The 15,269-nt window shown below is 41.4% G+C and overlaps 1 protein-coding gene across 1 annotated transcript; it reads left to right on the forward strand.

Moving 5' to 3' along the window:
- The first annotated feature begins 454 nt into the window (after positions 1 to 454).
- Positions 455 to 11,487, forward strand: LOC139150686 (sulfotransferase 1E1-like). The gene is made up of 7 exons (XM_070723113.1): positions 455 to 808; positions 4,504 to 4,753; positions 5,323 to 5,335; positions 8,574 to 8,730; positions 9,370 to 9,464; positions 10,502 to 10,691; positions 11,368 to 11,487. Exons 1-7 carry the CDS (start codon positions 697 to 699, stop codon positions 11,478 to 11,480), a joined length of 930 nt encoding a protein of 309 aa, XP_070579214.1. The 5' UTR covers positions 455 to 696; the 3' UTR covers positions 11,481 to 11,487.
- Positions 11,488 to 15,269: the final 3,782 nt, after the last annotated feature.

A 15,269-nucleotide genomic window follows, 5' to 3' on the forward strand; every position in this document is an offset into this window, starting at 1 on the left:
TGATTGATACATTTTGATCAAAATGATATGAGAATACGTTTTCATAGCCATCATTTTCTGTGCCTGTCATCCAAGTGCATCAGTTGAGATATTGACACTTTGTTGCAAAGTTCCATTGCAAGGTCGTCTTTGTAATTTGCAAAACAAAGTCATAGTCTGGCCTTGCTGTACCCAGCTCGGGTTTGACTGCATTTAGCCCGTCCAAAAGTGAAAGACCGGACATGGCACGCCAGGTACTGACTGAATTTCATGTCCCGCTTTGCTGGTCCATGTGGGCTACCCTTTCATGGACTTTGCTAGCCCAAGGGAAAAGATTGTAGTCTGTGGACGCCGGACTACGACTAATTTCGAGCTCTGATATATATATATATATATATATATATATATATATATATATATATATAACCCCCCATAAAAAAACAACAAAACAAAACAAAAAAAACCCCGTAATTGCTGTCCAGTCTCTTACCGAAGGGGAACCAGCAACCGTGTAGGAACTTGTCAAACTGGTAGGGTGAATTTCGGATGACCTGTCTGTGAATACAAAAAAGGTCAAAGTGCCTGAACTCGCCGGTTGTTGAAGGCAGCAGTGACGTGTTCGCAGCAGAAGGTACAAAACGCCTCGCACCCATTTCTTCACCGCGCAATTGTATCAAAGATCAAAGTTTGAATTAATATCAGCTCGACTCGTCCACGATGGTTGACGCCGAGACGATCGAAAACTCAGGAATGTCCATTGACGTGGACAAGATTAGGAACTTTGAGGTTCGGTCAGACGATATATTTGTTCTGACGTACCCTAAATCTGGTGAGTCCATGTAATAGTTACGCAAATAAACCCTGAAGCGAGCACGGCCGCACATCGGCTGGCATACAATTTTCGTTCGAAACCGCGTCCTACTGGGGTACCTTTACCAAGTCGCTGTCATTTTGATTATGTTAAAGGGGTTTACATGTAAAATTGCCCAGTTTAAATAGGTCGCATCGATGGTAAAATGGTAACACATAGCTGTGTTGTTTGCTCGACATAGCAGTGTGAATGATACACAAATCACATCATGACAGATAATGATGACGACTACGCCGGGGTCGATATTTTCGCTATGGAAACAATTGAATGAAGTCATCAGCGCACACATGAAACTTAGGGACCGTTCAGTTTTTACGGCCGGGGGGGGGCGGCAAAATCCAGGGGGGTAATCGTAATTTTGGAATCCGCGAAGGGGGGGGGGCATCGCTTTTTCACTGGTAGGAAAGGGGGGTCACAACATTTTCAAAAACATAACACCTACAATAAAGTTCACTTTATGCCATGGCCATGATCGACCCTCTTTACCAGGCGGGCCGCCTGTGGCGGCCCACTACAATAAAATATACGTTATGTATTACCCATGACCCTCTTAATGGGTAGACGCCTTTGGCGGCACACTCCAATTAGGTTTACTTCACACAATGGCCATGATCGACCCTCTTTACCGGCGGGCCACCTACGGCGGCCCACTACAATAATTGACTTTATGTAATACCCCATGACCATCTTAACGGCCGGACCACAGGGCCTCATAAGTGCCTATTTAAGTCAATATTACAGCGTTTTTCTTTCTTTTTCAATGTTACAAATAATCCAGCTGAAGAGCACAACACTTGTGTAGCTGTCTTTTTTGTAGCGTGTATTGGCATGTATAGTGCGTCCTCGTAAATGTGACCTTTAGTTCCGTGACCTCAAGGCCCGGCTCTAGCCATGCCTACTTCCCGCCTGCCCTCACTATGCTTACTGTACTAATTTACAGTAAACACAGCGACGTCTGTACGCATGGCCAGTAGGCATGGCCAGAGGAATTGGCTAGAGGTCACGGAACTAAAGGTCGTATTTAAATATGATCACACACCCATTGAGGGCGCACTATACATGCCAATACAAGCTACACAAAAGACAGCTACACAAATGTTGTGCTCTTCAGCTGCAGTGGTTTATTTGTAACATTTAAAAAGAAAGAAAAACTCTGTAAGATTGACTTCAATAACCACTTATGAGCCCCTGTGGCCGGACGCCTTCAGCGGCCCTGTCCAGTAAAGTTTACTTTATGCAATGGCCATGATCGACCCTCTTTACCGGCGGGCCACCCTTGGTGGCCCACTACAATACAGTTTACCTTACGTAATACAATAAATATATTTTATGTATTACCCATAACCCTCTTAACGGGCAGACGCCTTTGGCGAACACACTCCAATAAAGTTTACTTTATACAATGTCCATGGACATAAGTTGTCTATGGAAATGAAGTTAAAAATTGCCTTACAGTCGTAAATACTGGTGGAATGGTGGCGGATGGGGAAGGGAGCTGGAACCATTTTGTAGCAGTTCATGACTTTTATCTCGAAAAAATCTAAAAATGTATGAATCCCATTAAATTATCGCAAAAAGACAAATAGGCTTCGTAATGGGGCAAAAGCTGCAACTGTTGATAATAATATTTCTATGCAATGTATCAAATGCAGTTTCTTGCTATCTCCCTACAGCATGGTGAAGCAATATTCAGTTTGTCGACAAAGCCTGTACATATAAATATTGGATGATAATTGAGTTAGAGTCCAGACTGAAAGTTATATGTCAATGATACAAATGCACGCGACACATACAAGGGCTGTGTTGGCAAGCTGAATACTGGACAGTTCAACATGGGAGTTTTGAATTCTGGCATATTAGAATAATCAAATATTGAAAAACGATGAGTTCAACATGCTTGATTTTCCACAAGGGCTGTGTTGGCACAATGAAAAGTCAACGTTTTTGACGGAAACCATATTTGAAACCGTTCAAGTCCATGCAGTATGAATGAAATGTTCACATTTTAATCTTATAATGACACAAATTTAAGTAAAACTTTGAATGTTAAAGACTTTAATTTAAATGAAAAAATGTGTGACTAAATGTAATTATTTATTTTTTGTCAAATTTGCCATGATTACACACAAAACTTCAGAGATCAAAACGTTTATTTGATGGAATATTTAACCTTCCTATATTGTCAATTTTGCAGAACTGTTGTAAAAGCATCTAAGTCACATGTCTTGTACTTTTGAAAAGAAATATTTTTTTCGATAGGTCACTGTGCTCAGTTTTTCAAGACTTTGCAAAAGGTAGGCAGGAATTCACAATTTGCATACTCTCTCATGATTGTCATTTTGTGTACTCTTCAGCAGGTGCCATTGACCTGACCTGAGTAGGATTAACTCAAGTCGGCTTCGACTGAAAAAAACAAAAAGTCCGCTGATGTATTCCAAATTAATCAATTTAAGAACTTGCCTAGGAATATGGCTCTACAAACTGGTAATAACATTTGAGCACATATATTGGGGAGGGGACTTCAATTTTTTTTTGGGTATTGGGGATCTGAAAAAAAAAAAAGATTTCAATCGCAATTACTCCAGCTCCCCATTATTTGTGATCGCAGCCTTAGGACAGCCAAAGATTTTGAAGGCTAATAGTCATGTCTTATAGCTATCGGATTTCAAAGAAAAAGAAATACACAGAGGTTGGCGTGCAAAATCATCGTTCAGATTAGGGATTCGGTGTAATAATAAGAGTTGAGGTGCTCAGCAGTGTCTCGCTCTTAAAGTTACATTCAACATACGTATAGAGAAGCTAAGGGACTGGGACGAAATAAAGCTCCACGTCCCTCGGATTCGAACAGTCCTCGAGGTGTAGACCAAAAAATGGCAACAAGGTCCTTATCCTGTATTCATGGAGTCAAAAACTATTTATCAACGACAGACAAGGAAGCTTTACTGTAAAAAGGTGTTCCCGAGCTGGAAGGCGAGCCTATCTATCTCGCTTCCACACCGAAGGAGCAGGCGGGAAAATGTTTGTCGTATGTGGGAAATTTTGTCATTTTGCTTATCGGGGGAGGGGCAGTCGGATGGGCGGGGACAGGGGCAGGATTCGATTGATTTCGAGGTTTCCTCATGGGACTCCAAAATCATGATGTGACAGGTAGAGGCTGTGGGAACTTTTGTGATGGGAAGCAGGCAGCTTTTGTGACGGAGAGAGGAAAAGTGAGAAAAATTCCTGGTAGGGAATTGGGAACATATGTAGGCGGGAGGGAACTTGAAAATCATAACGGGGTATAGCTACAAACAAACCACTTTGCCCTCAAATTTGAATTTTGTATACAGCCTCAGAATGCTACGCCCCCTTTAGCTGTGTCTTTTCCATTTTTTCCCGACAAGATGGTTTGAGAAAGTGCACCTTTTGAGAAAATGCTTACCTAAGTTTGACCACAGAGCGTTTATCAAACATTGGCGATGAACGCACAACTTAAGAACCAAATAATGTTCGTTTGGTATTATTTTGGTAAGTAAAATGAAATGGGGCTTTAAATGTAAGCTTACGTACACGTGGAGACACCGTGGCTGGTTACATTTCAGCTGGGCGGTTGCCTCTGATTTATTTAGTATTTATTATTTTTCAATTTTCTTCGACCTTCACTTTGAGTGCAGGGACAACATGGATGAAAGAAGTTGTTCCCTTGGTGATGAATGGAGGAGATATTGACGCAATCAATAAAGTGCCACCAGATGTGAGGGCGCCCTACATAGAATTCGTAATTTCTCCGAACCAGCCTGGCATGAGTGGGGTTACCACATACTTTGGCCTGCCTGAAGGGTTCGACCTCAACACCCAACCGTCTCCTAGGATAATCGTGTCACATTTGCGGCCCGAGTTCCTTCCTACGCAAATTGAAGAAAAGTAAACCGAAGGTACAGAATTTGTTCAGGGGCTTATATTTATATTTATAGTCTACTGGCACTCGGATCTTCGCCAGGCCCACGGTACGAATACATTAATACTAAATCACTGACTAAATGAACGTACACAATGGAAATAATGATGACTGCATTAATTATCCATGGTGGTAAAAAAGAATGTCTTTTTCACCTCCATGGTTCACCATGAGGGAAAGGAAGGGGCAGGCATACCCATGCATTGGGCTATAGATCATCTTTCTGTTCTGCAACAAGAGGATTGAGCTGCCGCTTGGATTAAGCTTTCTCACCCGCCATTCGGCTCCATCACTAAAGAAAATACCCATTTATTGAGTGATCGATCCCCGGACATCTTGATCAAGGAGGCCAAGCAATGTTCTAGCCCGACGCTCCCGTTACAGAATAGAGAGATAATTGGCACCATGGGTGTGTCTGCTCCTTCCATTCCTTGATGCTAAACCGTGCATCGTTTTAAGCGCAGGGCGCTCTCGAGACTGTCGACAGTCCCTCATGCCTTTTCCGTCTATTATTGATGTATGTGGGATTCGCAAGGGTAGCGCTAAAGGTGAGAGCTGGAAATGCCACAGGCATTACCGGGAGTGCGGAAGGCATGAGGACTGTCCTCCTTAGCAGGATTTGGCTTGCTATTAATTATTCATGAGATATGATGTCGGGAACAGGGCGGAGGTAGAGGCAGCATAACCGTCAATAACTTGTCTCTGAAAGTCTTTTATTTGCAGCGCGAATACCTGAGTTCTACCAAGGCTTTGCTGTGGTCAAGCTCCATCGCCGTCGCCGTGCATGTCGCGTTGGTGTACTGTTTCCAGCAGACCATGCCGTGACTGGCTTACCAACGCCCCGTTTCACCAGTCAATCATTTTCTCTCCTTTGGGTTAGGGACTGGACATAAATTACAGGGGGGTGGGGGTGGGGGTGGGCCGGTGTTTTTCGAAAAACCGCTGCATCAAAATAATGACCCTTCAAAAGTTCATGCACAAAATTAGTGACCCTCCCCCTTATCCGTGCATGAAAATAAGTGACCCTCCCCTGTTTCTCAATACCCCCCAACAAACCCGCAATGTGGGAAAGACCTCCTGACTTGCTATACTTTTGAAGTCCCCTCCCAAAAGAAGGCAAAATGCGGCTGATATAACGCTTTGTCCAAAAAATATCAAATCATAAGTGTGTGATAATTCATGTAAATGTACTTTGCTTGAAGTGGCAGGTAAAAAGTGCGTGCATGTACAAAAAATGTAATTTTTAGATTTCATCCATAATGTCCATTCACTATGCATGGCAGCCTATGATGAAACTATGAATATTTTTTTCCAATACAAAGCTAGGTAAATCTGTGCATATATGCACACCTAATTATTGGTATTACTGTTCATGATTAGACTAGAGTGGTTTCAAGTCAATGGTTGTGCAACAAATTTGATTTGGAATTTCACTGAAATGTCCATTCACTACGCATGGCAGCCTATGATGAAACTATGAATATTTTTTTCCAATACAAAACTAGGTAAATCTGTGCATTTATGTACACCTAATTATTAGTATTAATGTTCATGATTAGACTACAGTGGTTTCAAGTCCATGGTTGTGCAAGAAATATGATTTTGGAATTTCACCGAATGTTGATTCACTATACATTGTAGGCTATGAGGAAACTACAAATAACTCGTAGGTTATCTGATCCTAAATTGTTATTCAAAAGTTGTTCGACCTGAAGCTTCCAGTTGTTATTGATGACATTTTGCACTATTCTGAATAGTTTGTATTCTGTCAATGTCCTCAAAAAATGAAAAATGTACATACAGCTTAATGAACATTTGACACCGACCTATACCCAATGGATTGTCAATGGAGAATGATATAAAATAAGTGATCTCCCAAATTGTTATTGAAAGTGTCATTATAGGGGCAGTTTATATGTACAATAGAGGAGAAGTAGAAATCATGACAACTTAAATAAATATGGGTGCTTGGATCATCAATACATTGTTTATTACCCTTAAACTTGCACCCGAAGGGCTTGCCGAAAATGGAAATGACAGAAAATGAGTGTCAGGAGGCATTTTTTCTTTTTTTCAGTATTCCATATTCTTTAATACGTGCACATGCAATTTCAGCTTTGATGCATAAAAAGGTGACCCTCCCCCCATAGGCTTGCACAAATTTTATGACCCTTAAAAAATGCTTGCGCGAAAAATGGCGACCCTCCCCCAAAAAACACCGCCCCCCTGTAATTTGAGTCCAGTCCCTTACAATAGGATTTTCCCTTTTATTGTCGTTGAGGGCGCAGCAGATGAGAACAGTCCCTTGTGTTTCAAGTTCTCAAGCTCTCGCCGTTGGCGCTTGCCAATCCCCAATCCTAGTATGTGCGACAGACTACACCAATGATAGACAAAAAAGGCACAATGTACTTTCGACAATCTAGCTCTCTAGTTGCAGAACAGACGGATACTCAGCACACGTACAATGGGTATTCCTGCCCCACAGTCGCTTGTCGTTAGGTTCTCCCTTTTCTCGGTTACTGAGGCCTTCGCCTTTGCCGTGTACCTGAACACAAGCACAGACAAATAGAAAAACAGACTAGCAACAGGTATTGTTCAAGGTGTGAAGCGGTTACGTAACCATCTATATTCGCCTCGCCTCAGGTAGCTCTCGCCTCTCTTTTCCGAACAGTGCCGACCATGCATTCGGTAATTTTCGGATTTTCGCCAATTGTTAAGCGAAAGTATGTTCGGCAAAGTTTGTGTTGTTGTTGTCCTGTGATGCTGAGCGGAATTGGCGTGCTGGCGAAAACGGGAGTGCTTTGAGCTTCAGGAAAGTGAGTTTTACCATTTTAAAAATTCCTCTCATATTTTTATGAATATATAATGAGTGCGTTTGAACCAAATTTGAAAGTCTTTTATCGATACTGTCTGGTTTTATTCAATGGTCAGTCATACCGTCTTTTACACGTTCGTCAAGGAAGGACATTTTTATTAAACTGCTGGCGTGTTATGTTGTGATTGGCGTGAAGCAGTGATTCTGCCCTGAGAGCTCACAAAGTAACTATGGTTGCTTCGCGACTGGCAGCACGATGCCATCTCGTCGTATTTTTTGCATAATCTCGTGCAATTATCAACCACAAACAAAAACTCCAAAAAGTTTAACACCTTTGAAGCTCATTTTAATATGAAAAGGCCATAATCTACCGAGACGATCTTGGAACAAAAGGCATGCCGCGTTGCTAGTCTGTTTCTCTATTTGTCTGCCTTCATTGAAAACCGACCTTTATGATTTCCATTTGCACGTTTATCGATCATAATGTATTCGAACTGTTGACTTCGCAATTGCCCTAGCCACAGTGGTTAAGTATTATCAGTGGTGACGAAGTCCTCCGCTGCAGAAACTTCAAAAAAGTGCTCATCAATATGCATACTAGTAATATACGAACCAAGTACTAGAGCCAGAAAAAAGACAAAAGGATACCAGAGATGTAAATGGGCTGTGAGTTACTTATGAAAAGTGTACATAATATGCTCTATGCAAAATGAAGTAAAAAGGGGTTCCCGTATTTTCTCCAACAGGCGAAGGCTAGTGCAATATAATTCAACTTTCTCGAGGTTTTACGGTGGCTCTTCGATATCTCATTCTTTTTACAACAGTCCGTTCAACGCAAGTAGAGGGACTGTGTTTTAGCGTCAGTGTATAACTCCAGAACGCGCCAACGAATTGAGCACAGGTTTTACAGTTCGGAAAACGAAAAGAAGTACTCTTACCATTTGCATGAAATTATTGATCCCCATCTGCAGGTGATATACGTGGCCAGGAATCCGAAAGATGTCGCTGTTTCCACCTTCCACTTTGTACAGAAGGAACTACCGCTGATCAACAAGAAATTATACGATAGTTTCAGTGACTTCCTCCCGGACTTCATGAACGCCAGCAATGGAACCCAAACCGTCATACGTAAGTCACGATACAGTCTCATAATAATTTTCATATTACTTTTGTGACGTTATGGCCTGGGGCGGTCACCATCACTAAACCGCGATCAGGCGACAGCGAAATCTTACTTGACGAGCTTTTTTGTAGGTTCTCTATTCTTCCAAAGCTACGGTTTAAGAACAGTAATGTATGGGCTATTTCCCGCGTAAAACAACTCATTATCGATCGATCGATCAATTATTATCATATCCATTGTCGCTGTAGTCATCATCATCATCATCATCATCATCATCATCATGATCATCATCATCATCATAATCATCATCATCATCATCATCATCATCATCATCATCGTCATCGTCATCACCATCATCATTGTCATCATAAACATCAACGGAATATGTGTCGTCAGTTTTAATATACATGTATCTTCACCTTAATCACAACAATCATTGTCTGATGTCACCCGTAATATTCGACACCCAAAATATCGCTTACTACTTGTCTGAACACCATAGATGTTCACTGGTCGCAATTATAACACAGTATCAATTACACTAGTTTATCATATTTGAAAAGTTCATTCACTTGCACCGCCCTCCTACACGATGACGATAATATGACAGCCACTGTAAAATTCATGTTGTCGATCATATGTAGATGACGGGTCAACGTGGCCAAAGCACGTTCTGACATGGTGGAACAAGCGACTTGAACCGAATGTGTTTTTCGTTACCTTTGAAGAAATGAAAAGGGTTGGTATTCCTATTACTTTTTATATGTCTCGATTTACTAGCACGTCAAATGTAATGCTAATGGAGAAGCACCTTCTACGTTCATACATAATTGTTTTACACATCGCGGACCGCTGGTCGGTTGCCCGTATTTGGATAAACTCGTTTGGGGTCTTCATTTGTGTGTTGTACAAAGTTTACTCTTGAATAGCGCTCATAGTCCACAAGTTGTCGCTTGTACCATAGACTCTAAACAGAAGGTCTATGCTTGTAATTACATGGCGGATTAAACTGTTCCATAGAGAGCGGAACTGTTTATATTAATGATTGGATATTTTCGACTGGCTTGGATATCTGAGTACATCAAGCGCAGTTCCTTGATAATATAGAGTGAGGCGATGTTGTGAATGTGTACAAAGTGAGAAACAAAATTCACGTATCTTTTTTCTGTTTTGGGCGTTTTATTTTTGCTGAGTCATTCACCGTAAATCTCGATTAAAATAATTTTTATTCATCATGAGTTTAACAGGGACATATAATTTAACCTTTTTACTGCAGATGTTCCTAGAGTTACCAATTCCCAATTTCGTATCAGTCAGTGATTTAAATTAAAAAAAAACCACTGAATTCACTGCATCGGGGCACAACCAGATTTATTCTGTGTCTTTGCCTGGCAATTAAGATTTAACACTCTTGGTGGCACTGTGATACTAGTGTCTGAATACCTTGGCCCCCCATTTCAGAGCAAACCAGAAAAAACTGAGTTCTTATTTATACCTCTTGAGGAAAATGACAGAGCTTATGTAAGGCATCGAAGGTACACGATGCAAGTTTCTGTGATTTGCTTGATCAAATCTTCCAGCATGTGTGTGTGTCTGATTTCTCCGAGCATCGTTCTTCAACTCAAGGCGGTAGAAAATGCCTGATAGACGGTAGATTGAAGCGAGATCTCGCTTCTGATGTCTACGGTTGAAGCGACTGTTATGTCAATAAACACGTGTCGGTCACTCCATGAGCAGAAAACTCAAAATGGTGTTTTTCTTTGCAATGTTCACCAGGACTTGGCAGGCAGTGTTTCGAAACTTGCGAAATTCCTCGAAAAGGAACTAGATGACGACGTAGTGAAGAAAATCGCCGACCATTGCAGTTTTGAAAGTATGAAGAAAAATCCTGCAGCCAGAAAGAATGACTATTGCGTCAATGTCTTGAAAGTGGATCCAGCAGAGGCCTCACCGTTTGTACGGAAAGGTAAATACGTAATCATTTTCAGACCTCTGTCCCTAGCAGTGGGGTCCAAAATTCTGACCTGAAATTTGCAGGTACATGTGTCGTCGTGACTTACAGTTTTACGTAGCCGACAAGCAATGGTGACAATATTGCATTTTTTTGTGTTGGTATATGATCTGTATAGCAGTGAGCAGACCATCTAAATGTGATGAAAATATTCCATTCCCATCTAACCTTCTTCCGATATATCGCATAGAAATACATCCTACCCATTGATTTTATGCAGCTTCTTGGTTTTGAGCAATATTTTAGCGTTTATAGACATGCAGCCTGGAACCCAGCCACATTTTCAGACTCCAGGAACATACTGACGCAGTTTCAGACACCAGAAACTTAATGAAACTACGACTAGATCCTAGACTAAAGAAATGGGGAACTGGTTAAGACCGACGCGCAACCATTTCCTTCCCGCATAGATTTCTAAAACATTCATTCTGCAAATGACCTTCAAATACATGTGAGTACCTGACCAAGCTATGAAGATGCACAAATGATAGTAAATTATTTCTATAAACCAGTCGATGGAACTGGCTGACACTGCACAACCACTAGGTACAGTCCGGCACCTCGATACCAATAAACTGACAACACACTCAAATCTTCAAGCATTTCATCAATGACATTTCTCTCTCATCAGGGAAGGTTGGCGGGTGGAAAGCGGTCTTCAGCATGGCAGACAACGAGAAATTCGACCAGGGGTACACAGAATGGCTCAAAGGAAGCGACTTCCATGCGGAATTTGAAATTTAGCTAAACGAGTCAGCTATCATCGTCCATCAATTATTTTTCCTTCCGTCTATAGCTCTACCGTGCTGTGTTGCTTGCTCTGGCAGTGCAGAGGATCTAGGAAAGGGTGATTGCAGAAAATATAATTACATTATATATGAAAGACGGTCATTTGAGCATGCTCTATCGGAGGGAGTTTGCATTTTCAGCCAGAGGTTCTTACAACTACAACAGAGTGTTTAGGTTCCCGTGCTTTTGATTACACGTGCGTACTTATCCACTCCGCACCTTGACAGTGCTTTGTTTTCCATCGAATCATAAACATGTCTCTGATTGAATTTTCAAGCCAGCTTATAACGATTTCATTTCTCATCATGAAAACGCCTGCGAAACATGTCCGACGAAAATGATAGATAATGTTATTTGATAATGTAATTCATACGCTGTTTTCCAAAACGAAGCCGTGAAATAAAAAGAAAATATAAAATAATAGGACTTTTATCTGCATGAAATAGCGACGAAAAATCTTCATAGATTTGTACAAGGAAGGATTTACTGATTCACTGTAGCCTTAAGAGAGCTATGATATCATGTATTTGATTTTCAGTAGAATGATGTAGTTCGTTGTTATTAACCTGGTAGACTATTGAGGGTACTTGTAACAGGTTAAATGTAAATACGGCTAGTTGTCAATCGGGTTCGAACCCACAACATACGGCATCAGTCGCCCAGCGGAGAGGCCACAGAGAGAACCGCTCGGCTAAATCTCCACTCCCAAAAAGAGTGGTTCAATAGCCGGATAAGTTGTTACATTTTTCTGACTGAGACCGCTCCACACGTTGTAGAGTTCGTGAAACACTCACGCACGCATGCTCACTATCACACATCGCACATACAAACTTTATCGAGGCGGAGAAACGAATTTCATCGCTTTAACTGGGCGAATGATAACCTTGGGGACAATTCTGTCCACCAGCAGAGTTACCAACCCAGGATAGAAAATACGGCTAGTTTTTAATCGGATTCGAACCCACAACATACGGCATCAGGTAAACATCATCATCGTCGTCATCATATCATTGTCATCGTCGTGGTCGTGGTCGTCGTTGTCTCTGTTGGCGGCGGCGGCGACTTCTTCGTAACGGCGTCATCATCGTTATCATCAACATGGATGTCTGTAAATATACGCAGGGCACACTGTGTCGGGCATTTAAAACGATCTTCGTATTGCTTTTACATTTCGATGCAAGATACACCATTGAAACAGATGAGGGATCGGGCCATGTCTGCAGGGCGCCCTCCTGGAGCGAGTTCAAAATCAAGTTGATGTCACTCAGTCCATTATTCGTAGCGTCCTTGGCCATAACTCTGCCGACCTCATCGTTGAATAGGTTCATCAGCCTCTCGCCGACGAGACCCATCGCACACATTTCGTAAGCGTCGCCGAATGACTTTGCTACGGCAGGTCCAAATTCACGGGTGACGCGGTACATCCAAAGAGCCTGGGTAAAAGCCTGGCTCTGTCCGTTTGGTTGCCTGCAGAGCAGAAAGATGAAACGTTACATAAAGATCCAAAACTTATAGTCCTGTATCGGCCTTTTTTCTCGACCGGCCATAGAATCTTTAAATAAGATTGCTTCAGGTCCTTATAACCAGGAGCAGATATTTTCTCGAGACACTTAATACAGCAAGCGTTGACTTTCGCATCTTCTGAGCTCGTCTCCGAACGGATTTAACCGTTAGGGAGCTTTCAGTAATTACAGGGGGATGGGCTGGGGGAATTTCGCGCACACCTGTACCGTAAAATGTCACCCTCCCCCTATCCTCCTGTCTAAAATGTGACCCTCCCCCTTGTCCGACATTCTAAAACTTGACCCTCCCCCCAACCACTGCGGTATTCTCCCCAGAGATAACTAAAACAGTATCAGCTAATTTACATAACAGTTGGTTCAATTGTTATGCTAGGGACGAATTACAGCGGGGAGGGCTGGTGTTTTTGGAGGTGCAGTCCACAGGCGTACGGAATGTTTCCTAGATCGTCGTCGGATGGGAAGTGACTGACACTGTACTGTGAGGCCGAAGGCCGAACCTCGGTACTGTATAAGAATACAAGGTATGTCACGGAAATATCGACCGATGGCCCGAAAACAAACGAAATAAGCATCTACCTCAAAAAAATCACATCGAGCGGTCGGAAATACCTTCAAACTTTCAAATCTTTACTCTGGTTACAGAATTCTTTCAAATCTGCCAGTTATGGGCGATAATTGACTGTCCGGCGAATACTCGCACTTGCATTGCCACTCCGCCATTTTGAATAGCTGTTTTACTCCCGAAAGCCTTTGGGAGTGGACGAGTGACCCCGTGACCCCACAACCGCTAAATTCAACCGTTAACCGTTAGGTAAATTTCATTCTCTCAGTGAATACAACTTCAGCTATCAGGCAACAAGACAATCAACGCAAACCATGGGAAAGTTTATGCTTGTGAATCTCGCCAGCTGACATTTGTAAACAAACTCTTCACGAATGCCGAAGACCCTGTGAGACCCTGTAACAGCACGAAAACGATTTCCCTTTAGCCGAAAACCTGAAATTTCATGAATTTTCATTTTAAAAAAGTAAAAATATCAGTGAGATTATGAAGATGTTCAGATTTGGAGAAGTAATTTTTGCTTTAGTTGCCTTTGCATATTCCATTGCTGATATTTATGAGGAAAACATTAATTTTAAAGCATTTGGCAAGAAATCCCATACTTTCAAGTATGGTGAAAAAAATCAACACTGATCAATGGTGTAAACATTTTTACAAATTACAAATGTAAAACTGATCACAAATTTGTTTAAAATTAAAATTCAAAAATTTCAAAGAAATGTTGATATCTGTACTCAATCACAGAAAAATTCACAACGAAAAAATCACAATGTGACATTTATGGTTTTCAAACCAATATTTTTGTGTGTTATCTTACACTTAATGGGTTTTGTACTGGAAAGCCTATAATTGTTGCATAAAAAGCATCGATGGCAATTATGAAATAGATTTACAGGAATTTCCACTAAAACACATGGGACTTCTTTCGTTTATGTGGTCATTCAAAGTTAGTTCTCATACAAATCATAGGGAATTGCAACAAAGTCAGTCCCCAGGGGTAGGGGTGTCTTGTCTAAGAACAGGGTTCTTCCTGCTATGGTTTATTTTATTTTAATATGTTTTACTATGATATATATTGCCAATAAAGAGTTATATTACCAACCTTTCTTTGCAGCTTTGGTGTCTTTGTCTTATGTTAGCGCTGGTTTTGTAGCGATTTCTTTTTTCGTATTTACGTCCTTTGACAATCTTTAGCGAAGTTTCGTCACTGTGTTGCGTCTATTATCTTACCAGTTTGATTGCGTAATTCGCTAAGGCAAGCAAGGGTAGTAATTTAGTCTACCGGTATTATCTGAGGAGTTTGAGTGCCTAATTTGCCAAAGTAAACGAGGTAAATTACTAATCTGTGGACGCAGTCACCAGATTATCACCGGATTAACTTTGACAGAGTCAACAACGTACGCACCAGCAAGGTATAACTGAAGTTATACCTTGCTGGTGCGTTCGTTGTTGACTTTGTCAAAGTTAATCCGGTGATAATCTGATGAGAGCGTCCACAGATTAGTAATTTACCCTTGGTTACTTTGGCTAATTAGGCACTCAAACTCATCAGATAATAGACGCAGCATGTTGATAAAACGTATACGCAAGATTGTCAAGGGCAGTGCTAAGCTAAGACCGAAACACCAAAGGCTGGTAGAATATATCTTTATTAGCGAT

Source organism: Ptychodera flava, chromosome 14 (assembly GCF_041260155.1).
Source record: "Ptychodera flava strain L36383 chromosome 14, AS_Pfla_20210202, whole genome shotgun sequence".
In the NCBI taxonomy this organism is placed as follows: domain Eukaryota; kingdom Metazoa; phylum Hemichordata; class Enteropneusta; family Ptychoderidae; genus Ptychodera; species Ptychodera flava.

What these genes read in the sequence shown, in the direction of transcription:
- LOC139150686 (XM_070723113.1), top strand. Translation starts at nt 697, where the DNA reads ATGGTTGACGCCGAGACGATCGAAAACTCAGGAATGTCCATTGACGTG. An exon ending in TGGAACCCAAACCGTCATAC is followed by an intron (nt 8,731 to 9,369) that starts GTAAGTCACGAT and finishes GATCATATGTAG; the next exon opens with ATGACGGGTCAACGTGGCCA. An exon ending in CCTTTGAAGAAATGAAAAGG is followed by an intron (nt 9,465 to 10,501) that starts GTTGGTATTCCT and finishes AATGTTCACCAG; the next exon opens with GACTTGGCAGGCAGTGTTTC.